Raw genomic sequence first — 27,756 nt, 5'->3', positions numbered from 1 at the left:
ATTTCCTCATATACTTCATATCCCTGCAAACTTAAATTTATCTTTGCATTTTTTGAAATTTATTTCAATTGTGTCAGAATGTGCCATTCTTTCCTGGTTTTCTTTTTTTTTGGTTTAATATTTTGTTCTGAAAATGAATTATTTAAATTTATTTAGATTTCCATTGTATGACTATGACACAATTACTTATCCAGTCAACTATTAAGAAACATATAATTGGGCCGGGCGCGGTGGCTCATGCCTGTAATCCCAGCACTTTAGGAGGCCGAGGCGGGTGGATCACGAGGTCAAGAGATCGAGACCATCCTGGTCAACATGGTGAAACCCCATCTCTACTAAAAATACAAAAAATTAGCTGGGCATGGTGGCGCCTGCCTGTAATCCCAGCTACTCAGGAGGCTGAGGCAGGAGAATTGCCTGAACCCAGGAGGTGGAGGTTGCAGTGAGCTGAGATCGCGCCATTGCACTCCAGCCTGGGTAACGAGTGAAACTCCATCTCAAAAAAAAAAAAAGAAAGAAACATATAATTATTTCAACTTTTCTTAAGCAACGAACACTTAAATTAACCTTTGGTAGATATGACTAGTACACATGTATGAGAGTTTCTGTAGGGAATGTACTTTATAATTATATCACTAAATAAATAAAGTACATGTATTTTTAAATTACTATAGATGGTTCACAACTCAGAATTTTTGACTTACTATATTTTAACTTCATGATGATGTGAAAGTGATCACATTCAATAGAAATCATACTTTGAGTACTCATGAAACCGTTTTGTTTTTCACATTCATTACAATGTTTAATAAATTACATGAGATTTTCAACATTTTATTATAAAATGGGCTTTGTGTTAGGTGATTTTGCTCAACTGCAGGCTAATGTGTGTGTTCTGAGCACATTTTAGGGAGGCTAAGCTAAGCTATGATATTCGATAGGTTGGGTGTATTAAATGCATTTCCAACTTAAGATATTTTTAGTTTACTATGAATTTATAGGGACGTTATCGCATCATAAGTTGAGGAGCATCTGTAGATATTGTCGGTCGTTTTTCACAGTGATTGTCCAGATCTGTATTCCTACCATAAGAATCTGGTGCCCTACATCTTTATAACACTTAGTATTATCACAATTAAATTGTAAATAATTATAATGGTGAGAATTGCTACCTCATTGTGGTCTTAATTTGTATTCCCCTGGTTATTAGTCACCTTTTTATGTTTACTAGCCAGATTAGCATGAAGATTATTATTCCCCAGTAGGGTCACTCCATTGTAATCAAACTCCATTAGGACCAACATAGAGATTCAAACATCTAAAGTCCTAAGATGTGAAAAATACAAATATATGAATAGAAAGATATGAAAAATAGAAAATAGAAATTTTTTCTAAGTATGAAATTATTCTCTGAGTCATTGAAGTTATTTCTGGTTATCAAAACATGAATCTTGCCAGCACTTCTATTGTGTCGTTCTCAAGTGTGGCAGTCTTAGCTTCTCTTACTCTGGCTTTCTGGCTGTAGAAAGAATGACAATAAACCTTAAGTCACTGAAATTAAAGACGGTCCACATTATGAGGAAACGGAGAACATTGCTCTGGCTAAGACTGACTAATAATAGTAAGATTTGGTGAACTCCAGAAAGCCTCGCTTAATAATTTGAGTGTTCTAGTGCTGTGCTAAGTGATGGAACCAAATACTTTTTAGAATCCGTCTTCCCTTGTAAGGACCCCTATCCACAGAGCTTTCACAGACTCTTTCTACTGCCAATGAGGAAATATACCAAAAAAGGTACTTGCTATCTTTTCTTTCTTTTTTTTTTTTATTATAGTATATGTGCTGCCGAAGCGAGCACTTTCTTTTTTTAAATATATATATGTGTGTATGTGTGTATATATATATATACACATATATATATACACACACACATATATATATGTATATGTTTTTTTTTATTGCACTTTAGGTTCTGGGGTACATGTGAAGAACATGCAGGATTGTTGCATAGGTACATACATGGCAATGTGGTTTGCTGCCTCCATCCCCATCATCAATATCTGGCATTTCTCCCTATGTTATCCCTCCCCAACTCTCTACCCACCACTGTCCCTCCCCTAGTCACCCCCAACAAACACCAGTGTGTGGTGCTCCCCTCTCTGTGTCCATGTGTTCCCATTGTTCAACACCCACCTATGAGTGACAACAGGTGGTGTTTGATTTTCTGTTCTTGTGTCAGTTTGCTGAGAATGATGGTTTCCAGGTTCATCCATGTGCCTACAAAGGACACAAACTCATTGTTTTCTATGGCTGCATAGTATTCCATGGTGTATATGTGCCACATTTTTTCTAGGGTTTTTATGGTGTTAGGTCTTATGTTTAAGTCTTTAATCCATCTGGAGTCAGTTTTAGTGTAAGGTGTCAGGAAGGGGTCCAGTTTCTGCTTTTTGCACATGGCTAGCCAGTTTTCCCAACACCATTTATTAAACAGAGAATCCTTTCCCTATTGTTTGTTTTTGTGAGGTTTGTCAAAGATCAGATGGTTGTAGATGTGTGACATTGCCGCTGATGCCTCTGTTCTGTTCCATTGGTCTATATCTCTGTTTTGGTATGAGTACCATGCTGTTTTGATTACTGTAGTCTTGTAGTATAGTTTGAAACTTGCTATCTTTTCTAAGCAGGCAGTGAGTAAAATTGTATCTTTTACAAAGGTATCATCTGTAAATTATTTTCAGTAGAAAAAAAAGCCAGAAAAGTTTTCCTGAATCTATCCTCGCTGCTAATTGAGTATGACTTTGTGCCCAGGGGATATGTTTTCTGCCCTTCCCATAATTTGAATTATCATCTGCCTAACTGCATTACAATATGCTACCTGCAGCATTCTCCTTCTGCAGCAATCCAAGTAAAACATAGCTGATCTAAATGCTTCCATTTGTAATTGATTTGGAGAATGTACAACCTGTAGTTTTTTGTGGGGGATTGGGGGAAATGGTATGGGTATCTCTGTTTATATTACTTTGGAAATATTTTATTTCATTAATATAAAAACCTGAGTAGGAGGTCATTTGGTTCAAGTTTGACAACAGAAACTTGTTTCATTCCAGTCTTAATTATTACATTCAGTTGATTTATTTTTTATGACTCAAGTACCCACTTCCCACCATTTCCTTTGGTAGAAAAAATATCTAAATGTAAGAAACAAAAACATAGAAAAGTTTTTTTTTCACATTTAGCCTGAATTGTCTTATTATTCAGACCATCGTCACCTTTTTGTTTTCACTTCTTAGATATTTGTTTAAACTCACTAGTTATAATGACTAGTAGAAACCATAGACATGATTTAGACATGACCTAGTAGGAACCATGACAAACCATAGACATAATGCTTTAAAATAATGGTCCTGCCAGTTTGATCGTTGATATTGCTTTCTATCGGGCCTATTTAGACGTGTGTGTGTGCATGCATATTTTGCACTTGTCCCGATGTGAGTGAAAATGGAAGTCGTGTTTTAAAGATGGACTTTCTCACCTATAATAGCAAGTTGTAAATTTCTGTTTTCTATTTCTAGGACCAGCTCTTTAAAGTATGCTTCTGATCCTTTCCTCTCAGATGTCATGTTGCACATCAGCAGCTCATTCGCTGTTCCACAGCTTGGGTCTCTAGATCTTAATGACTAATACTGGCTGTTGTCCCCCTACAGGTTATCCAGGCTGTCTTTTTTGGCATCTGTGTGCTGACTGATCTTTCCAGTCTTCTGACTCGAGGAAGTGGGAACCAGGAGCAAGAGAGGCAGCTCAAGAAGCTCATCTCTCTCCGGGACTGGATGCTAGCTGTGTTGGCCTTTCCTGTTGGGGTTGTGAGTATGATGGAGGATGCATTCAGCCACAAAAGAAACTTGGCTCTTATTTCAGACTTCTGAGAGACAAAAAAAGAGTTCATTATAAGAGGTTTCTGTATTATTACTTTGCTAGAGGTGTCAGTACCACAGATGCGGTTGCTTAAACAACAGACATTTATTTTCTCATAGTTCTGGAGGCCGAAGTCTGATATGCAGGTGTCCACAGGGTTAGTTTCTTCTGAGTCCTCTCTCCCCGTGGCTTACAGATGGTGCCTTCTGACTGTCTTCACACCGTCTTCTCTCTGTGCCTGTCTTTGCCTATTTTTGATCTACCTTACAAAAATCGTTCTATTTTTGTAAGATGTATTAATCATGTTAGATTAGGGCCCCCTAATGGCATCATTTAACCGTATATAATTACCTCTTTTAAAAACCTAGTCTTCAAATAGAGTCACGTTCTAAGGTTCTGGGGGTTAGGACTTCTACATATGAATTTTGCAGAGGACGCAATTCAGTCTATAACAGTTTTTTAAGCAGCCCAAACTTGAAAGATAGGGTCCTTGGGTCAACCAGTCTAGTATTTTTTGAACTTGGGGGAGGAAATCAGTATTAGCTCATACTTCTTCACTTACCCAACTGAGCCATTAGCTAATATCGTTGAAGTAAATGCCTCTTAATATTTGGGTCTGTTTTGACTTCATTGATTTTCATTGTTTTCAGTTAGATTCTCTCCATAACTCAACTTCCTTCACAAGTCTGTTAATTTTCCATTGTCTGCACGTAAACCATGTTTTTTAAAGGCCCTCAGAGACCCTATAGATTTTAACCTTTGCATAGCCAAGATAAGAATAAGAGAATTCATATATATCACAAATTGTAAAGATGAGTAAGAGATTTTACTTAATTCAAGTTCAGACCTTTCATTTGCCAGCTGATTTGGGGGAAAAACAGAAGTCCCAGTGATGTGGACTAGCACATGCACAAAGTCCATTGTAGGAAGAATCAGAACATTGTTCATAAATCCTTCCAGTGGCTTAATCATATTTGTCAGGTCTGTAGCTTGTAGAAGGCCCTACATGCTTGCTTTAAGACCAATTAGTAGACAGATTGTCACTGGATTGCTTTTTCTCTGTGCCAAATTGTATTTTCTTGGATGAAATAGCCCTTAACCCTTGAGAACCACACAATGGCCAGGGAGCATTATAATTTGGTTACACTCCTCATCCCTTCATCCTTGTCCTCTGAAAGCAGATCTCTCAAATTCCATTGTTTAGCATAACAGAGTGTAATGCTTTCCATATTACGTAATATTTCCTTCTTTGGACTTTCCATATAAAATTCAAATACTTTCTATCAGAATACTCATCTAAGAGAAAATTTCCATTAGCATAAAGCATAAATTTATATCGTTTCTGCATAAAGGAATTATCTAGAAAATGTAAGTCTCTCTGTGTAAGTGTATATGCATATATATCTAATATATAGTATATGCATATATATATATACATATTATACATACCATACATACATTTTTTCTTTTTTAACATTTACTCCCTTGGAATTCCTATAGACATGTCATTGCCTGTGGAAGCCTTTGTTGACTAAAAGAACTACAACAGTAATACAATAAAAAAGTAAATAGGAGTACAGTGTTAACATGTTTTCTCTTACCTCCCTTCTGTATGTGGTATCAAATTATGTCTCTACAGGGGAAATTTTGACTTACTTTGTAAATCTTGCTGCCTTACTCAAAAGCTCATGGCATATGCCTTTTAGACATTTTTTGCCTTTCTTTGGGGGAAACATTTTGCACCTGCTTGAAACTTGAAGTATTTGTAAACTCTCAGTGTATTTCGTGAAATTACCCCATGTATGCTTCATGGTTTGTAAAACAAGTGGCGGCCTTTCTGTTTAGTTATTTGTTTTAATACATCTGATATTTTCCTCCATCTATCACTATCTTTGTTGTGTTGCCTATGTTTTATAAAAAAGAGGAATAGGTGTCTTTCATCCGCAGCCACCCCACCCCTCTTAAACCAGAAGCCCCAGCATCACGCTTTCATGGTGTACGGGTGCAGCTGTCCTAGTGGCTAAGCTCTCTGACAGCAGGACCACTCCTCTTCACTGTGCCCAGGGCCTCCCATGCCACCAAGCACATGGACAGGGTCAGTGCTCTGAGAATTCACAACAGAAATCAAAGAATAGATAAGGAATCAGAGATGTGCAACTCACTGATGTTTTTAACTCATTTTTTTTTTTTGCCCATTGATATTCTGTAGTCACTATTTCCATCTTTCACAATCTTCCCTGTTACTGTGAGTCACTGTTCCCTTCATAGTTACTAGTTTGTTGTTTTTCTAAACTTTTTAAGGTTCCTTTCAAAGAAAGTCACATTTCTTTCTCCCTTTTCCCTGCTCCTTTCTCTCCCTCCTCTCCCTTCTTTTAAGAATAATCTAGGTCAGTATTCTCTAGAAATCATCATATGTTTTCTACTATTTCTATCTTGCTCTGTCATTTGATGTTTTATATCTATTTATGCAGTTTCCACTAGACTTCTCACTCTAACACACAGAAATTCATTTTGAGGCCAAAAAAGTCTGATAAATTGATCCTTCCCAAATCCCAATAATTTTATTGTAGTCATATTTACAAAAGATATGAACGTGCCTCTTTACAAGTATTTGTATTAGTCTGTTCTCACACTGCTAATAAAGACATACCCAAGATGAGTAATTTATAAAGGAAAGAGCTTTAATTGACTCACAGCTCCACATGGCTGGGGAGGCCTCACAATCATGGCGGAAGGCAAAGGAGGAGCAAAGTCACATCTTACATGGTGACAGGCCAGAGAGTGTGCAGGGGAACTCCCCTTTATAAAACCATCAAATCTTGTGAGATTTATTCACCATCATGAGAACAGCATGAGAAAAACCATCCCCATGATTCAATTACCTCCCACTGGGTCCCTCCCATGACACATGAGGATTATGGGAGCTGCAATTCAAGATGAGATTTTCGTGGGGACACAGCCAAACTATGTCAGTATTTTAATACAAAATTTGTTTTCACTAAAACATCTAACTTTGTGATTTTTCATCTTTCTCTCCCTAAGGGTATTTCCCACCTTTCCTTTCCAAGGTGCTGTGTTTTAGCTGTGGCTTCAGAGTTTCCCCTGTCCCTTCTGTACCTTTTTCCATATTCCCCCAACTGCTCAGAGGGGTCTAGAATCCTGCTGTAGCTTTATTCTTATGACTTCGGACGTTCTTCCTTATTAAAATGCAAACTCTCCCTGGAGCATTCCAAGTGATTCACCAGGAATCACTTGAAGAAGCATCTTTTTAACTCTTTCTGTGCCTCCTGGCCTGGAAAGGAGGTGCCAACCTGGAGGGGTCATTACATCAGAAGGATGGAAGAGCATTAATACCCAGGAACTGATGGAAGCAGAATTATGCCTGTACGAATCTGTAGCATAAAAATGCTTATCATGTGTGAAGATGATTAATGATAACATTTATAAGTAAATGTGTTCATAATTTTGGTGGATGCAGTCAAAATCCTAAAGGACAAAATTCTTAAGCACACTCTCTGTGCCAGGGGAGCACCGGGCATCCTATAGCTGCAGGTGCAGAGCCTCAGGTTTAAGTCCTCCTGTGGTTCGCACAGGTCTCCCCTGCTCTGCCACCCTGACTGCTGGGGCACTGCCAACCTTGCAGAGTGCTTCCCTGGCTACTATTTACTGACTTTCTTTGCCTACTGCCTTTCTACTTTTTTGTCAGTCAGAAGTTGAAAGGGAAAGCAATGTTATTTTTGCTTCATGGTGCAGGCAAAATGGCATCGGGCATGAAAAGAGAGTAAAGAATGAATGCATTACCTCTGAACAGCTGAATTTATCAACTTTGTACAAATGTTCCTGAAGAGACCTCTTGGCTCCTGAGCTTTTCCTGATGCTCCCATTATCTCTCTCTTTCTCTCTCTCTCACCTCAACTGAAACCATGGCAGCAAGAATGACATGGGTGGGTTATCTGGGATTTGTATTTTCTGCATTAATGCTTCCTCCAGTAACGAGGTTAATTGAGAGTTAACAGTAATTGCTTTATGTGAGCATGAAGCCCTAAATATGATTTTGTAACCCATGCACCTAACGTGTCTACTTCATGGTCTCTCTTCATCTCAAGGATACATAAAAATCACGAAACATTCCAATCAAAGATAATTGGAGGAAAGTTTTATTTCAGCATAACCTTGAGGAAATCAGGCAGGGTTGCTTGAGTGAACATGGCATGTATCATCCTGATTTGTGTAGATTCCCATAAATACCAGGCTGGCCTTGATTAGTAATGCTAATGGCCGGAAACCACCAGCACTCCCAAAGCCTTGCAACTAATTTTGCAGGAATAACCCTTGGGAGGCTCTTCTTACCATGTGCAGTTTATTTCTGAACCCTGTCACCCTTTTAAAGAAGCATTAAAAATAATTGTATGACATTATGTGGTCTGGAAGCACTGAAGTTTATTAGGAGCAATCAGACCAAGAATGTCTTTTGTCTCCTGTGAGTTTGTTGACTTTTGTGCTGGCAGATCCCATTATGACTAAGAGACTGGGCTTAGGCTTTTAACCAAAAAAAAGGGGTGAGGCATGAGAGAAGAGCAGAAACAGCAAATAAATAAATAATATATATATATATAAAATATATTTATAAGTATATTTATATTTATTTAATATATATACTTAACATATATAATTATAATATTTATTATATATAATATAATTATAATGTAATTTATATTATATTTAATGAGTATGAAAGTGCCCCCTCAGGAATCCTAAATGTATCTCCAACTGCTAAAGCAGCCCTTTAATAAAAATGTACAATTATTTATACATTTTAAACTTTATGTCTTTTTAAATAGAGACGGGGTTTCGCCCTGTTGCCCAGGCTGGAATATGGTTGAGACTCACTACAGTCTCAACCTCCTGGGTTCAAGGGATCCTCTCACCTCAGTATCCCAAGTAGCTAGGACTACAGGCATGTACCAGTACACCCACCTAAGTTAAATTCTTTAGGAGACTAGGGTATCACTAAATTTCCCAGGCTGGTCTTGAACTCCTGGCCTCAAGTGGTTCTCCTGCCTCAGCCTCCTGAGTAGCCAGATTACAGGACAAGCTACCATTGCCAGCTAATTATAAATTTTTTATTCATTGTAGATTATGCATCCTATTCCTTTGTAGCTGCTCACCTTGAATAATGCACGTAATCTAATCTCATAACCTCACCAGTACACTTTTGCCCTAGTGTTGGTTTGGTTGCTCTACCCCCAGTGTTGGTCTGGCCCATCCCAGCATGAAGATGACAGCCCTTTCTGAGTGGGTCTGAGGAGGTCTTTGAGGTTTTGATCCGTTTCAATCTGGGATGAGTGTCCAGGTTATTTGGAGCAAACTGGCATGTGCCTGTATTAACTTTTGGGGAATTTGACCTTCTTATCTGAGTTTAGACTCAAAGCTGTTTAAGTAACCATTTCTAGTGTTATAATCATGTCTTGTAAAGACTTGATGAAGATTTTATAGGTAGCAACCTATTCTAGAATCCTTTAGAACTTGATTTTCCTTGTAACGGGACTGTATGGTATCTGCTTCCTTAGGAAACATGGAAAATCGATTTAAAATCTCAAATGCAAACTCAAAGTAAATGTATATTGCTATTGTTTTCATAAAGTAATTCCCAAAAATCTTTGTTTCTTGACATGCTATCTAATTCTAACCTGTCTTTAAGAAGTTTTGAGATGCATATACATTTAGATTATCATAAACCTACGTAGTTTCATTACTGATTTTTAAATGAAAGAGATTGGCTTAAATGGGAACCCAGAATATTAGTTAATATTAATGACCAATATTAAAGTCTGCTAATATTTAACACATAAAGGAAGAAAATTTGATTCTAATTGAGACTATAAATAAAAGAAAATGCCTTTCCTTCTCTTTTGATATTAAGGGGGAAATTTAAAAAAATACATTGTTTATTCTACAAACTCTGGATTTAACTTAAAAATACACTTAATATTATCTAATCCTCTCTTTATTAAATTTTCACATAAGTACCTAAAGTCAAAGACTTTTCTATTTTCTTTAAGCCTTAACTGATGTTTTAAGTTTCTCTGAATGTCCTTTTCCTTTCTTTTCACCTCAAGTTAAAAATACAAAATCGGCTAGATCATGTTTTATGGTAAAACTGCTGATGGGGTTAATCAAATGCTAGCCCCCTGCATTGAAATAAGGAATGTGAATTAAGTTACCTAAGAAGGAAGGTTCAGAGATGAGGATTCATTCAAGATCAGTAAGGAAAATGAGCCATATTTTCCCAATACCAGGAGAAAAGCTCAGAAAACTATAATTACCAAAACTACGTGAGTGGTCTTACAACTATTTTTTAATAACTTTTCAAAAGACCAGAAATACCATATGTTTAGATGTATGTACCTGACAAGAAACCAGGTTGCTTCTCAATCATTTAATATACTCTTTTCTCCTAAATAATTTTCTGCCTAGGTGACCTATTTAATTTACACATATTCACGTTAGCTCAGACTGGTCAGCTTTTTTGATATCTGCAAGACACATTTCTTAAACACGATAAATAATCACACTTTAACAAAATTTCATATAGATGCCCACTTTAAAATACACGACAGGGAAAACCACACATTTATAACTAGACTGTTTAAAGGACAGAAGTTCTCATCAAATCAGTAATTATTTGTGGATCCATGGAGCCTACTGTGTAGCAAGTACTGAGTGTTGAGAATCAGGATAGTGTTGGCTGAGAACTGGCCTGTCCTTCAAAGGTTTCACAGTCTAGGGAGGGTGACTGTATAAGCTATATCGACAAGTACATTAAAATAGGGTGTGATGAGTATAATAATAGATGTGTTGAAGGTGCAGAGAAGTATCCCCAAAGAGAGAGGGGTTAATTGTAGTGGGTGGGAAGTCCTGAAAGACTTCTCAGAAGTGATGACATCAAAGCTCTGTTTGAGCTTATTGGACATACAAGATAATGATGCATTCAGTTGCAAGTAACAGAACACCTTCAAATATCCACCTGGCCCACCTTTCACTTCATTCAAGTCTGCTCAAATAAGCTCAGCAAAGCTTCTATGAATGATCTATATGAATTAGCCTCTCATTATTCTCTGTTCCCTTACCTTGCTTTATTTTATCCATAATGATTATCACTACTTGGCATATTATATTTATTCTTTTATTTGTGTAGTGTGTCTCTTCTCTGATTTGGTTCATATGCTACGAGGCCAGGGAGGTTATGTGTTTCACATACTACTTTATCCCAAGCATTAGGAGCACTGTCTAAATAATTCAATATTAGTTGAGTGTAGTCCAGCCAACCATGGTTTAAGTAATAAAGATATTTAATATCTCACAAGACAAGAAGCTTGTTGATGGGTAGTTTCAGGGTGCTATTGCTCAGTATTTTCATATTTTGTAGTTTTTATTGAGACAGGGTCTCGCTATGTCACATAGACTGGAGTACAGTGGCATGATCTCAGCTCACTGCAACCTCCACCTCTCAGGCTGAAGCAATCCTCCCACCTCAGCCTCCTGAGTAGCTGGGACCACAGGTGTGTGCCACCACGCCCAGCTAATGTTTGTATTCTTTGTAGAGATGGGATTTTGCCCATGTTGCCCAGGTTGGTCTCAAACTTCTGAGCTCAAGCAATCCACCACCTTGGCATTCCACAGTGCTGGAATTACAGGCATGAGCCACCATGCCCAGCCAGTATTTTCATTTGAGACTCGTACATTTTCTGTTTTCCACACGTCTGTCTTCAGAGTATTACTTTTTTGTCCTTGGACTTGCCACCTAAAGTCTCAAGAGTTTAATAAAGCACCAAGCATCACATCCTTCACAGCCATGTTCAAGGGCAGAAAAGGAAGAAACTCTCTAGGGAGCCCTCCCCAAGTGTATGTCTCTTCATCAGGCAAACAGATTGTTCCCAGAAGCTCCACCTGCAGTTTTCACCATAGGTCTCATTGGTCAGAACCATCACATAGCTAGAGCCAGCAGTGTGAGAGGCCAGGAAAGCAAGAAGCAGCAGAAGGAAATGAAGTTACCATGAGGGCTTAAACTAATTATGGCCTATCCTTAGGGGCTGGGCATATTGCATATGGTTTGTCTAAACAAAATCAGGACTTTAAAAAAATGTAGTAAGTAGGATTCTAGGTAATTTATTTTTTATGTCAATATGAAAAATATATACAGTAAAGCTGATAAGATTAATCATTGACATTTTCTATTGTAGCCAAAAAGGTATATTTTCCCATTCATTCTCTACCAATATCATTTTTTTTCTGAGATGGAGTCTTCATCTGTCACTAGACTGGAGTGCAGTGGTGTGATCTTGGCTCACTGCCGCCTCCACCTCCTGGGTTCAAGTGATTCTTCTGCCTCAGCCTCCTGAGTAGCTGGGACTACAGGTGCGCACCACCACACCCAGCTGATTTTTGTAAACCAATTATCATGCATTCTCACCAGTAGTATCATAAAGAACAATTGAAATCTGATATCTGATAATCAAAGAAGAATTTCTTACATATTTGATGTAATAGTTTAATTTCTAAAGCTCCATACAAAATTTGTCAGAGGTGTCCCTTGCTTTAGACCACAAAGTCAGAGAGTCAGACAACTGGGTTCAATAAGTAAAGTCTTCCTTGAATATCCTTCCTCCTAGAAATTATCGTGTCCCATAGATCATTTCACGGTGTTCCTACTTTTTCTGGACCAAAAATAAATAAATAAATCACAGAAATATCTTAGAAAATAAAGTTATCTTCTTCCCATAATTGTAGTCGTCAGTAAAATATATATTTGAAATTTGAGATCAAGAAAAGGTAGAATTGATTTTCAGTACCGTTAATAATGCGTGCCTATTATGCACTAGACATGTGATTCCTGTCCTCAACAATGTGACCCCCAAAACCAGGATCTTATATATGTCCTTGTTTTGGGGACCAGAGACAAGATGCAAAATTCTTGATTTAAAAAGAAAAGAAAAAAAGAAACACTATTCACATTTCTTCTTCCTTCCCCGCATGTCATTCCCTCTGTCTTTCCCTCTATCTCCCCAACACCCCCATCTTTCTCTCTGTCTCTCTCCCTCACCCTCTTCTCTCTCTCTTTCTCTATCTTTCTCCTTTTACCTCATCCCTTCACCCTAACCATTTCTTTCTATGTAGGAAAAGAAACAATAGCGTATTGCTGTGTGAGTGTTCCTGAAATTACTACTGTCCCCGTGGGTGTTTTGAGTAACTCTTACCTCCTTTAGCTGGATCAAAGTGTGCTGTTACATCAGCTGATAAAAAAGTAATTTCCCCTCAAGGAAGGAGCTAGTAGACCTTCCACCTACACAAAATTTACTAACTTCATCGTGCCCATGTGATTACTATTCTAATGATTTGCTTATTTTACCACAAATAGCCAGTCCTGGATAGGACTTTCATTTATTGTACCTTTTTCTAACTTTCTTAGGGAACAAAAGTTAAGGCATAATTCTGACTATTGGGAATGTGACGCAGACACTCAGGTGGGAAGGTGGGAAGATGAGGAGAGGGCAGGTGGTGAGGAGAGACGGTGTAGCTCTGCCAGCCAGCTCACCGTCTCCTAAGCTCCTCTGAAGTGCACATTTTCCAGAAGTTTGCCACCAGAGAATGTCACTTGAGATTAGTTCTGTACATAGGTAGGCTATGTCAGTACTTAATTTACCCATAGCAACAAATGTATACTGGGAGTTTGGGCTGTATTGGTGAAGCTGGTGGCACGTGAGGAAATTGAAGACAGCTGTGCCGCAGAGGGAGCGGAAGGAGCCCTTCAGCCCTGGTCTGCTTTTGCACTTTTCTGGATTCTCTGCTACTTTGTTCATTTTTGCCCAGAAAAGATTGGAGAGGAATGTGAAATAAGAAAGAATCCTAGACGTGAGTGAGTGGCAGGCCCAAGTTTAAAGGCATAACGAGAGAGGAGTTTTACCACCTTGCCCCTTGATCCTAAGGACATCTCACCTTCCCTTTGTTTCCCTTAAAAATCAACTACAAAATGCAAAGACTGCATTCGCTCACACACACAACTCAAAAGAAAGAAGAGTCTTTGCTCCCTTGGCCGGAGGGTACCGTGAGCATGCACAGACCCAGGGGCTTTCTGTTACACTAGAGGATAAAATTAGCACTGAGTTAACAGAGGAAAATGGCCCCCAGACTCATTAATAAAGCAACATTTTGGTTTGAATATTCAGAAATGCTATCTGCACCCATCCATTACCTCAGAGTTCCGAAGAAGATACCGCATGCCCGGTGGCCTCCACTGTCGCCTCTGTTTTAGTTCCTGCCTTTGAGTGAGCAGTTCCACTTGCACTTCCTGAGGCTTCTCACCATAGCCCTTCCCTAGGTGGCAAAACGCACAAACAACGTGAGAGCCTGAAAGATGGAAGAATGAGAGCTGATTTTCACTACATGCTTGCTGTGGGCCAGGCGCTGTGCTATACTAGAACGATTTATTTAATCCTCATGTCCCCAGAAAGTAGGAACTTCCATCATTCTCACTTCACAGAAGACTTCTGTTTTGTAGATTTACAGATGGGGTTCCCAGGTTATAGCTTGCCTGCTTGAGGTCCCACAGCAAGTGAATGATGCTAGTAAATCAACCAGGCTTTGAACCCAAACACTCCAATGAACAGAGTGCTTGCTCTTAGTAACCACGGTTCTGTGCTGTATAATGACGTTTTTTGTCAATGACAGATGACATATAAGCAGTGGTTACATGTCATCGTAAGATTATAAAACGATATTATGGGCTTGACATGGTGGCTCACACCTGTAATCCCAGTACTTTGAGAGGCTTGAGGTGGGCAGATCACTAGAGCCCAGGAGTTTGAGACCAGCCTGGGGAACATAGTGAGATCCCATCTCTACAAAAAATAAAATAAAATAAAATAAACATTTACAAAAATTAGCTGGGTGTTTTGGCATACACCCTGTAGTCCTAGCCACTTGGGAGGCTGAGCTGGGAGGATCCCTTGAGCGCAGGAGGTGGAGGCTTTAGTGAGCTAAGATTTGTGCCACTGCACTCCAGCCTGGACAATGGAGTGAGACCCTGTCTCAAAAATAAAACAAAAAGCGAAAAACTGGATTAGGGGCCAGATGTAGTGACTCATGCTTGTAATCTCAGTGCTTTGGGAGTCTGAGATGGGATGATTACTTGAAGCCGGAAGTTCCAGATCAGCCTGGGGAACAGCAAGACCCTGTTTCTAGAAAACATTTTAAAAGTTACCTGCTTGGTAGCATGCACCTGTCGTCCCAGCTACATGGGAGGCTGCAGTAAGATGATTGCTTGAGCCTAAGGGTTCGGCTGAGCGAGCTATGATCACTTCACTGCACTCCAGCCTGGGCAACAAGAGCACAGCTATGTCTCCGAAAAAAAAAAGAAGAAGAAGAAGAAAGAAAAGAAAAAACCAACAACATGCTTTTACTATGTTTAGTATGTTTAAATACACAAATACTTACCATTATGTTGCAGTTGCCTGCAGTATTCGGTAGTTTGTAGCTTAGGAGCAATAGGCTGTACCTTCTATAGAGCCTAGGTATGCAGTAGGCTATACCACCTAGGTTTGTGTAATTCCACTCTATGATGTTTACAAGATTGTTAAATAGCCTAATGACACATTTCGCACAATGTGTCTCTGTTGTTGAGTGATGCGTGACTGTGCTCTAAACTTTTTGACAAATCTAACCTAACTTTGGTTTTTGTCATTTGCCTGATAGCCATTTTTAGCTACGTACATAAGGCTTGAGCTGACCAAAATTTCTAACTTTGGAAAAGTATCAGAATAAGAATAGGAGTTATGTAGAATCTGGATCAAAAATAACTGCTTTATCTTTTTCCTGGAGGTGGCTTAACAAAAGACTGTGTTCGTTTGTGCTTCTGTTGTTTCCCTTTGATACACTGTTTCACACTGTAGAGCCAATGACTTTATACAGTTTTACAGGACAGCTTGCAAAGTGTAAGTTTTGACAAGAAAATAAAATCTTTCCTGCTTTTGTCTTCTCATTTCAAATATTGCATGCAGATTTAAGCTACCACATGTTTACCCAACGTGCTTGTTTTTCATATGTGAAAATAAGGTTATATCGGTAGAATTAGTTACCTTTAAAAAATTGGTGGCGGAGTGTATCCAGTATATCATCTGTAAATCATCCCTAGGCTTCCAAGAAGGCATAAATTGTAGCTACACAATTGCAAAAAAACCTATTTTTGGTGAGAAGTGATCCAATGCATTCCACAGAAGCAGCAGCATCCTAAAAGCTGAACAATGTCTACCTCATGAAATGTTTTACTAAGAATTCCAAAAACTCTGCTTTATCAAGAGTTAGTTTTAAGTCAAATCTGTTTTTCTTTTTAAATTTATAATTGAGCCCTCCACCTGTTTTAAACAAGGATTTGAGGTGGTGTAAGTCAAATCTGTCACTCAAGCAAACACTCTAGCATCCTGAGCCCTGTTGTTCATCAAAGGCCTTCAGTAATTAATCTTAGCTTTTTGGGTAAGTGCCTTCTATATTATGGTGTAAGGAAGGTAGAGCAACTTTCTTATGCCTTTTATCCTAAAAAGGGAGAGAAGTAAAAACATGGGAAGAAACCTTCAATAGACCTTCTGGCAAGTTCTATTGTCGTATATTGAGTGCTAAGTACCAGTCACTGAGCTAACCACTGTCATACGATTTCACTGACTCTAGAAGAGGATCTTACCTAATAAATAAGAGCCACTGAGCAACAGGAAGCCACTGGTCCCTACAGATTGTGATGTTAGGAAGAAGACTTGGAGCCCATTAGGGTGGGCAAACTGCTGCCATCCAGGCTGAAGCAGCGGGTTCTTTCTCTGCTTCTGTCCTATTGAAAGAAAATGCCTGCCCTATTGGATCTGGTCAGTGATGTTTGATGAACAATGTTTGTGCTTGAAGAGTCTCAAGCAGAAAAGATAGTAAGAGAGGAGAGAGGAATAAAAGCTCAAGATGGGAAATAAAAATCACCCACATGAAGTAGGTTTCCGTTGGAGCCCCAGGTTCCCTTCACAGATCAGCATCGAAGCAGATGTTTCTCCCCAATCTTGGCACCTTCCTGAACTGCTGATACTCAAAGTTAATTAGTTTAGTAGAACTTCGTGTCTCTTAATTGATGAAAAGTGATTTTCAACAACAAAAATATCTATAATTGGGCTGCGATTCTAGATGGGGCCTAAGGAGATGACAGGGAATTCAGGTAGACCAAATGCCAAGGAAAAATGCTCTGAAGTGCTCTCAAGCAGACAGATGGCAGACGCATGAACAGTACCTATGCATCTTTGAGTCATATTGGTTCCAAAGATGACCATTAGCTTGCTAACACCTCCCGCTTTATGTATACAGCGTAGATCTTCACAGAAAAAATTTAAAGGCGAAATACAAAAGTCTACACCAATTTCCATAATAAGCACTTGTTACCCTTATAATAAGAAAACCTCACAGAAAAGTATTAGAAAATCCCTCATACAACTACTCATGTTTGGAAAATATATCACAATTGTGTTTGTAAGTGTGCTCGTATTTAGAGGTGTTCACATTCTACATGTAAATGGCAAATTGTTCACGGAGAAAAACAGAAAAAAACATTGATATGTTATTGATAGGATACCAAGAAACAAATATACCAGCCTTTCCAAAAGTTCTTTTCCCATTGCAAATTATGTATATAACTTGCTATGTATTTTCCTGGTTTTTAATGTGTATAATCTAAAATAAACAAAACACAGAATACCATAGCCTTCCTACTCTCCTAGTCCCATAGCAATTCCAGAGCAGTGAGATAGCCATTTGTTCATGTCCTAGTGTTCTTGGAAGCACCAAATATTCTCGTAGCCCAGGACACTGTTTTGTTAGTCTATTTTGAGATAATCCTTCTCTCAGTAAATGAACTTTTGCTAACGAAATGATTATAGACTAAAGATAAAATCAGAAAGATAAGGAATTTATGATGTGAAAAAATTGTCAAGTGTACTAAAAATTTGTCAGATTGCCTAAACTCTCCCTAGGGGCAATAACTTTGAAGAAGCAAAAAGGGAAGCTGAATTCTGAGTGAACTTGAATTGGATGATATTAGTGGCAGGTAGTCAAATTACTATAATCTGATGAATTCTTTCGCACAGTAGAGATTGACTGGCTTTGTAGACCAGAATGCTTTCTTGGGTGGCCAGAGAACCCTGTCCTGTCTATGGAACTGGCAATGAATTTTATCTCTTTAATGCCATAAACCTGGTCACTATTTTGATCATTTTTCTTCTGTTAACGTATCTTTCTTGGATAGGCTGTATTTTATTTGATTAGCCTTCACTTTTCACTGTTACAGTAGTATTCTGATCAGTAGTATTCTGTTACTCTGCTACTATACCCAGGGCATTAAATATAGACATTGACACATAGTCATCTAACATAGGATGCTTCTAAAAAAGCATGGTCTAATTTATTAATTAACTTTTACTAGATTGAATTAAATTAGATTTTTCTTACTTTGATCCTCAGGTAACTGAGATGTGTTTAGCTGGATATCTCTCCTGTGTAGTTAAAGCTACCCTTTGGATATTCATATTAATGTAATTTTATCTAGTAACTATAGTCCCCTTTTATTTTAAAAATGAGAAGGAATGGCTGGGCACAGTGGCTCATGCCTGTAATCCCAACACTTTGGGAGGCCGATGCAGGCGGATCACCTGAGGTCAGGAATTTGAGACCAGCCTGACCAACATGGAGGAAGCTAGTCTCTACTAAAAAAAATGCAAAATTATCCGAGCATGGTGGTGGGCCCCTGTAGTCCCAGCTACTCGGGAGGCTGAGACAGGAGAATGGCTTGAACCCAGGAAGTGGAGGTTACGGTGAGCCGAGATCATGCCAATGCACTCTAACCTGGGCAACAAGAGTGAAACTCTGTTTAAAAAAAAAAAAAGTGAGAAAGAAAGACAGCAAGAGTTTAATTATTCAGTGATTTTATGGTGGAAAGAAGGCCCAAATAGTTTTTTGTCAAAAAGAAACTTAATGCTAATTGATAATCGTTCCCTAACATATTAAAAATACACTTATGTGAGGTTTCTGACTGTCTAGTTATTTTATTTAATGTCACTTGACAGAGAGTGAAAGAAGCCTTGCTTTATTTACTTTAGAGTGGAATTCAATTCTAAATGAATCTAACTTTGAGCACATAACAGGAGGGTTAGTTTTTAGAATAGTAAAATGATCACCTTTTGGGATGATCTCACCTGTGAGGCATAAGTCAACCAGAGGTACAAAAGTTTCCTCCCTCCAGGCCTTATTTTTGCCACCCCTTACCCTCTCACAATGCAAACCACCTTGCTAACCAGACCCTTCAGACATTGCTCTTCACAAAATAAGACTGCCACCAGTAGAGGCCAAGCCCAGGCAATTTGGGTCCTGTAGGTGGGAGAGAAAATCAGACCTAATAGTCGTCATTCTCATGTTTCAGTCAGTGGTAAAACTGGCCAGACAGAGATGCCTGGGGCTGTGAGAAGAGACAGAACTGGAGGAGTGTGGCATGACTGGTGCAGTTTCAGCCTAAAGGCACAGGGATGACACAGGGTACAACCTCAGGAACCTCATCTGCAAATCCAGAGACAGCTGGTCACAGGGATCCATCCATGCAAGCTGGCCTTCTGGGGAAAGATTTCCACCTCAAAGATGAAGTAAGAATATGATAGGAGCCTATTAACTAAAATTTGAGTAAGGAAGGAGATGTGCAAGCTACAAGACAAGACCCAGGAATCAGTTAGGACCAACAAGTATTCCAAATCACTATTGCTTCTGTTTCTTATGGATATGAATTTCCTAGAGGGAAGATGTACCTGGTCAAATAATCCTGGTTGAAATGCTTGAGATTTATTAATGCATTTATTACTATCAAAGACAAGACTGCTGCTACCCTGTGACCTTGTAAGGCATGTTCAATCCAGAGGACCGGCTTGATGATTTTTCACCATTTGTGACCATTTTCATTTTCCTTTAGTTTTTTTCTAGAATGATTAACCACATTTACTCACCACAAGTTCTTTTCTAGAATGATTAACCACATTTACTCACCAAAAGTTCTGACTATATGCAGGCTTTTCTGGGGGACCCAGAACTAGCTATGAAATAGTCTCTGGGATCTAATTTATTTATTCAACCAATCATTAATACATTCAAAAGTATCTAGTATCTAGTATGTACAAAAAGTATTTAAAGAAGTTGAAAGTGACCAGGTGTGCTGGCTCATGCCTATAATCCCAGCACATTGGGAGGCCGAGGCTGGAGGATGGCTTGAAACCAGGAGTTTGAGACCAGCTTGGGAAACCAAGTACAACTCTGTCTCTGTTCCCCCCACAAAAAGGTTAAAAGCATAGGAGTCTCACTGCCTGACCTCACATTCTGGTTTGGACATTTATTAACTTTTTGACTCTGGTAAAGTTACTAAAATGAAAATTTTCTAAAGATCTGTTTTTTTCATCTGTAAGACTGGATAAAATAATAGTAGCCACCTTAAAGTAGTGATGATTCTCAAAGAAGATCTTGCTTCTGAAATCTCTGGCCCATACATTGTGAAGACTAAACAAAGGCAAGCCAGCCTTAATAAAGTGCTGAGAAAGTACATGCATATAATATGCTCAAAATGACAAAACTGTAGTGATGAAGAACACATCAACAGTTGCCAGGGGCTAGTTCAGGTTGTGGGGAAGATGTGGCTATCAAGAGTTAGTACTAGGCCTGCCTGGATGATAGAGTGAGACTCTATCTAAAAAGAAAAAAAAAAAGTACCATTCTTTGTGATAATAGAAAGCTTCTGTATCCTGGGTAGGGCAGTTGTGATACAAATGTATATGTGTGATACCACTCCCACCCCTACCAAAAATGAGTGCATGTAAAAGCCAGTGAAACCCAAATTTGATCTGTAGTTTGTAGTGTCGTATCAATGTTAATTTTCTGGTTTTGAGGATGTACCATGGCTATGTAAGATGATACTGGGGAAAGCAGGAGGAAGGATACACAGGAACACTGTGTTATCTTTCAATTATATGTCTTAGATTATTTCAACATAGAGGGTTTGTTTTGTATTTTTGTTTTGATTTGCTCTGTTTTTGAGATAGTGTCTCTCTCTGTAGCCCAGGCTAGAGTACAGCAGCGTGATCTTGGCTCACTGCAGCTTCCGCCTTCCAGATTCAAGTGATTCTCCTGCTTCAGCCTTCTGAGTAGCTGAGATTACAGGCATACACCACCACATCTGGCTATTTTTGTGTGTGTGTTTTTAGTAGAGACGCGATTTCGCCATATTGGCCAGGCTGGTCTCGAACTTCTGGCCTCAAGTGATTTACCTGCTTCGGCCTCCCAAAGTGCTGGGATTACAGGTGGGAGCCATCAAAATAGAGTTTAAAAATATAAAGCATGAGAAGAGATTTGACAGTGTAACAGAGAAGAGATAGACTTTTCTCTGCCCTTACGGAGTTTACTTTCTACTGGGAAGAGAAACCAGTAGTTACACAGACAGTTATTTCGTGGTAACTGTGCTCAGTGTTAAGAAGGAAAAACATAACATGCTATGAGAGCATGTACAAAGACAAGGGGCCTGAAGCTGAGGCCGCTCAGGAAAGACTTCTTAGATGGGGGGATATCTAAGCTCCCACTTCTAAGGTAGGTGAGCTGGGTGGGATGGTGGGAGGCATTCTAGGGAAAGGGAGCAACACTGATCGGGACCTGAAGGGTGTAAGAGCCCTCAGCAGTTTAGAGGAACTGGCCACCATGCAGGAATCAGAGTTAAGTCGACTAGTGTTACAAGCACAGTGCTGTGGGGGTCAGGGAAAGAAGTAATTATGTCTGACAAGAAGCTGGGGGTGAAAACCACTGCGCCATGATGGTAGCGGTGGATAAAGCTTAGATTTTGAAATGGGTTGTTTTTTAATGAATTTAAAGCTGCAGTTATAGAACCCACAAAGGAATGGATGCTTCGAATATGTGATAAGTTTGGGAAGCCACACATAGTCTGGTGAAGAGGGTCCCTGAAAGAAGCTGGAAAGAGACTGGGAAAAACATTTGGGGCTTGACGACAAAGGCAGTTTGATTTTTTTTTTTTTTTTTTTTTTTTTGCCTACAGGCATGGAGGAACCACTGGGACTTTTGTGCTGACAGGTTCTTCAGAGTTAACTCAGAGGCCAAGATAAAGCATAGATGGAGTTAAAGAGAACTGAAGCCAGTGAGCCTGGCCAAGAGGCTACTGCAGGAGTCCAGGATAGGGACAGTAGAGCCTGAAGCCAGGGTGAAGGCAGTGGTACTGGGACAGGGAGTGGCAAAGGAGCCTCATGCCAGCAGCCCAGCCATGGGGGCCTCAGATCCTGAAGCATCTCTCCTAGTAATTTAGGTTACTGCAAACGTAATTGTGGTTTTTGCAGTTTATCCCTCTGAGATCTCATGTAGGTACATAAAAAACATACATGTAACACATCTACTGTGGCTTTGTTAGAAATTGGGAAACAGGGCGCTGTTGTTTAAGGAGTGTAGAGTTTCATTTTGTGGTGATGCAACGTTCTAGTGATAGCTGCACAACATTGTGGTTATACTTAATGCACTGAATTATACACTTAAAAATGGAAAAAATGGTAAATTTCATGTTGTGTATATTTTACCATAATTTAAACATAAAAATAAATAAATAAAACCTGAAAAAAAAATTGGGAAATTGGAAAGAATGCATACATTGGGGTTCTGTGGAGCACTTAAAAACATGGAGTATCTCCTTAAAATATTAGGTTAGAAGAATTGCAGAAGACTAGGTATAGCATGACCTAATTTCATAGAATAATGTGTTGAGTGGATTTTACATACATAGAAAAAGATCTTGAAAGATATACTTCTCTCTCTTTGACAATAAAGATCTTTGCAGGTGGAGATTGTAAAGAATGTTTAATTTTTATACATTTCCTTATAGTGATTTATGTATTACAAATGTGTTCATGCTTTAAAATATCTGTCTGTTGCTCTTCTATATGAACAGTGTTGTCTTAGATTGGGCTTCTCTGACCAGGCTCTGAGATGGAGACCACATGCAGAAGGAGGCAGCCCTTGGGAGGTACCCGTGTTAGGAAGTGACGAAGACAGCATTGGGCAGAGAGGGAAGCTCACCCATGTTGCAGTTTTAACGGAGGCATGCAAGGAGTTCTTGAGCTTGGATGGCCCTTCAGAGTTATCCTAAATTGAGGCAGTGGGGCAGGGTCTTTGTATCCTTGGTTAGGCAGTCATTGGGTTTGGACTGCCTTGAGGAGGGAGCATGACCTTGGGCAAGTCTATTCTCTTAAGCTGAGGGCAACTCCCATTGAAGGTTGCAGCTGAGAGTGGCCACCCACTTATATTCATAAGCACTGGCCAATGGATGCCCTAACTCTGAAGAGGGGATCTAAGAAAGCACTACAGTATCCATTACAGTTATTTGGTGTAAGTTTGCAATTTATTTTCAGACCTTGCTTAATAATCTTAGCTTCACTTTCACTAATACAAAGATAAAGGTGGAAAAAATGATAATCTCAATGTGGAAAAAAATGAAATGAAATTAGACATTTTTGATTAAAAAAGTCTTGGCAATTAGGAGTGAAAAGCAATTTCTTTTACCTGATAGAGAGCCCTTTCTCCAGGCTCCCCTTTCTCTGAAGGTGCAGGCCCTCTGCGGGCAAGGCTCCTCCGGTTTAATGTTCCTCCCCAACATTGTGTGGCCTCAAGGCCTTGCCTTCCATCTCCTAGACCACAGTCCACAGAGTGCTCTGATTCTCTTTTTGACATTTGCCTCCAGAAAGTCCCAGTTTCTGAGTTTGCCACTGTTTTCATTTTTCCTCTATTCTATTTTTTTCCTTTCTCTTTTTGGGGCTCCTAGTGATTTCCCTTCCTTTCTTGTGTGCTCAGCAATACATTTAAAAGTATATTTGTGGTAATTTATTTAGCACCTAGTGTTTCTCAGTGGGAAGGTTTTTCAGTGTATCTAGTCCACAGTTCTGCAGAAAGCTAAACCCCGACTGTCTTCACCAAAGGCAACGTTTCCTGTTACTGCCTCTAATGTGACTTTCAGTTTTATTTTTTATATTTTATTTATTTCATAAGTTCATTCACCTTTATCCTCTTCTCCTCTTGCTGTATCTTCTCTTGAGTCTCATTTTTTCTTCTTTGACCTCTTTGCTTTAATGGAGAATTATTTGATCATGAATTATACCCATAGGGGAAAACTTTCTGGTTTGTATCATTCAGCTGACTTTTTAAAATCATATTCCTCTTTATGTTTTTTGTGGTGTCTATGATTACATTCCACACTGTTTCATTTCTTGTGATTATTCATCGTTAAATGGGTTTGTTCTTACTGAGCCAGCTATTTGTGAAAGGATAGAACTGGAGACAGGCTAGGGAGTGGAGCTAGGGCAGCTTGAATTTCCATCTTTTTTCCACCACTGCCTTGTCCTGGGGAACGGACTCTGTGTGGGCTCAACTTATTTCTCTCTCCTCAGCTCATTTTTATCACAACTCTTTCAGATGGTGACATAAAGCTTGGTCCCCATCAGCTGAGCATGAGCCATATGTTCAGGCTTGTCACCACCACGCTTTTCTTGTTGACCTTAATACACCCACATCCTGCTCTTGCAGAGATGACACACTAGCCCATTTCCACATTTAACATCATCACCTCTGACCCCTAACACCAAGCAGAGATCTGAGCATTTCCCCAGTGCTCCCATGCATCGAGACCTCATGTTCCCAGTAAGGGTCATTTAATGTCCTTCAGGGTGTGCCACCTGTAAAGAGCTGTCTGTTCCGCTCACTCACCCAGAGAGCTGTGGGATCTTGTTTCTTCCGTCAGTCTCCCCATGTCCTTGATTAATTTTCCTAACACTTGGCACCCTTTTTAAAGAGCGATGTTTGGATTATGGGTGCTTCCTACTTTCATCAGTTTCACCTCTGTTTCTCATTCTTCTAGTTTTTGATTGACTTCAGGAAAGAGAGCTTTCAGTCCTGCACTTTCAGTCCAGAGGATTATTATAGGATGATAGAAGACGTAAGCAGGTAAGGAAGGAGCTATCTGATAGGCGATCTGAGAAAGGCTGGGCCGTAAGAGTAGCCTGGAAAGAAGGAGATTTCTTCCTTACGTATAGAAGGACAAAAATCCACAGGGAACATCCAGGAGGAATTTTAGGTCAATCGGAAGAAAAGAAGTAAAATGGTACTTGTTCCTGTGGGAGATATGGAGTTTGGAGTGTACAAGGAACAGCAATATACTTTATTTGTTTATTCAGCAAATTTTTATCACATCCATGCTATATGCCAGACAGTGGGGAATGAGTAATGAACAGGACAAACGAATTCCTGTTCTCTGATACTTTACTTTCTCATCAAGGAGCCACAAAACAAGGAAAAAATGAGCAGCAGCAACAACAGCAAAAGCCTGTTTCCTGCCGGGTTCTATCATAGACAGTAACAGAGCAGTGGAGGGTCTAGTGGTGGTTTCCATGTGGAGGTGCTATTTCAGCTGGGCCTGAAAGAACAAAGAATCCAGCCGTGTGAAAGGAGGAGAAGAGCATTCCTGGCACAGAGTAGAAAATGCTGTGGCCCTGAATCAGGAAACAGCTTAATAATTTTCAGGAACAAACAAATCACCAGTTTGACTTGAAGGCACAGGAGAGAACATGGCACAGACCAAGGCTGGAGAGAAAGGCAGGAACCAGATCATGTAGGTGTTTGTAGGAGCTGGGTTTCCATTCTATCATTACTTCCTCAGTCAGTAGAGATAATGAAGAACAGAAATGTAGACAAATACGGATAAATTATAAATGTACCAAAAAGATGACAGTTAAAACCCATAAGATCATAACATCAACACGTGCTTTGGCAATTCTCTGTATGGAGATTCTAGTTTTAACGTAATTTGGGCAGAATGCATAGTATAGAAAAAATAACACAACTCACAGACTCACATTCTAAGGAGAAGAATTCCATGTCATGCTTTTAGGAATGAATCCTAGAAACTGGTTGTCCTCTGGAACAAAGGAGACTGTGACATTTTAGCGAGCCCTATGCGTCACTGTGTGTTTCTGAATTTGAGGATATGGTCGAGGAAAATAAGCAGGAAGGAAAGGACTTGTACACTCAGGGTTCCATAGATCTGGAAAGTGAGAAGACAAGGGCTGTGTTGAAGGAGACACTCACTCTTTGCATGGGGCCATCAGAGGCAAAACCAGATAGCATGCACAACACCTGGCTTACTCTGATGCTCAAGCTTCCTATGTTTTGCAAAGTGAAATCACAATTGGAAACATTTCTAAAGATTACCCTTCTGCAGCAGAAAGAATTGACTGGAAAGTAAGTTAGGAAAAAGAAATCTAGAGGCAAGGTAATAGAGCCCCAAACAGAATTTAAATCTTTTCCTATGAGTATTTGGTAAAGTCTGAGTACTGACATAACAATTTTAAAAGGGAATGTGTTATAGGATTATATCTAGTTGAAGCTGCAGAGTTTAAGGATGTATCAGTTTCTTCCCCTCTTCCTCTTTCCTTCCCTTCCTCAGCAGTGAATGTTTCAGATGATGCTATCAGCCTTTATATACCAGTCTATAGATAAGAGACTCTTCCTTTTAGCCTTCTTCATGGCGAATTTCTCTCCAACATCCTTTGCATTCTAATTGGTCATACTGAATTCCAAAGAATTTCCCATTAATCAGTAAAGCTTCTTAGAAGTGGACTAAAGCTGAAGTTTCAGCTTCTATCAGACTCCATGTGAGAGACTTCTTTCAAAAAGAAACAAGCTTTGAATCCAGTTTCCTTTTTGCATTAATTTCTAGTAGTTCTGAGGACTCAAATGAGATATCAATGACTACCTGTCACTCAAGTATTTTATCTCAAAGCTTAAAGGACTGGAAAGTGACTGTGCTCCTTCCACTCTCAGTTCAAGTACAGTATTCTGGTCCTGGCAGCCAAGAAGCAGCAGGTGTAGGATGAGGAATAGCTTGGCCATTGCTCTTGGCCAGAGAAGACACTCTTTACAACAGTGGAAGGTTTCAGTATCACTTAGCCTGTCCAAGAGAAACTATTTTTGTTCCATATCCATGCCCTGGTAGGAGAGTTCAAATTTATTTTGGGTTTGCTGATGGCTATACTATCAGGAGGATATCAGTGTGGGAAGCCAAGAAGCTACCATCTGTGCTGTGTTTATATCTAAAGAATTATTTAGAAGACTGATTACTCAGTTAGCTGTGCCTCCTGACCTTCTAGTATTACACTTACAAAGGTAACTAACACTTTCTTGAAAGTCACTTCACCTTTAATAACCCATATAATTCCCTTAATATATGGTAGGGATCAAAGTACTGACCAACGCTTCACACTGAGTGGATGCTATGAATGATTACTAGTGGTTAACAGAAAGTAGCTCCCAACAGTGGTATGTTAGTAAATATTTAGCAATGGCCTCTCTAGGGAAAAAAATACCTGATTCATAGTATTTGCCAGTTTCCATGGTGGAATATTAAGAACAAATAAACTCAAAAACATAGATGAAATATAGGAATTCTGTAAAAGACAATAATAACCAAAATCAACTCAAGTGAAAGTAGGAAGCCCAAAGAGCCCTATATTTATTAAAGAAAATGAATTCACAAATCTACCCACAAGAAAAATCGCAAGTACAGATGGCTTTACTAGGGAAGTATATCAATTGCACAAGGAATAAATTGTATTAATCTTGCACAAAGCCCTTCATAAAATAGAGGAGGCAACACTTCCCAACTCGTTTTTTGATTCTAGAATTTATACTATTACCAGAATTAGATG

General features: G+C 39.2%; 1 protein-coding gene across 4 annotated transcripts in view; it reads left to right on the top strand.

Annotated features, from left to right (window-relative positions):
• Positions 1-27,756, top strand: part of AIG1 (androgen induced 1) — a 255,635-nt gene that overhangs the window by 58,030 nt on the left and 169,849 nt on the right. For 3 of the 4 annotated variants that reach the window (XM_064360614.1, XM_012474446.3, XM_012474447.3), the window contains one exon: positions 3,700-3,855. In XM_064360614.1, the coding sequence (XP_064216684.1) occupies positions 3,700-3,855 (156 nt within the window). The remainder of the gene's footprint in view (positions 1-3,699; positions 3,856-27,756) is intronic. The other variant, XM_064360613.1, reaches the window with a different exon arrangement.

The sequence above is a fragment of the Aotus nancymaae genome, unplaced genomic scaffold (genome assembly GCF_030222135.1).
Source record: "Aotus nancymaae isolate 86718 unplaced genomic scaffold, 86718_ANA_hifiasm-v0.15.2.pri h1tg000040l, whole genome shotgun sequence".
NCBI lineage: Eukaryota > Metazoa > Chordata > Mammalia > Primates > Aotidae > Aotus > Aotus nancymaae.
Note: the sequence above shows the minus strand (reverse complement) of the source record. Positions and strands in the feature narration are given on the sequence as shown.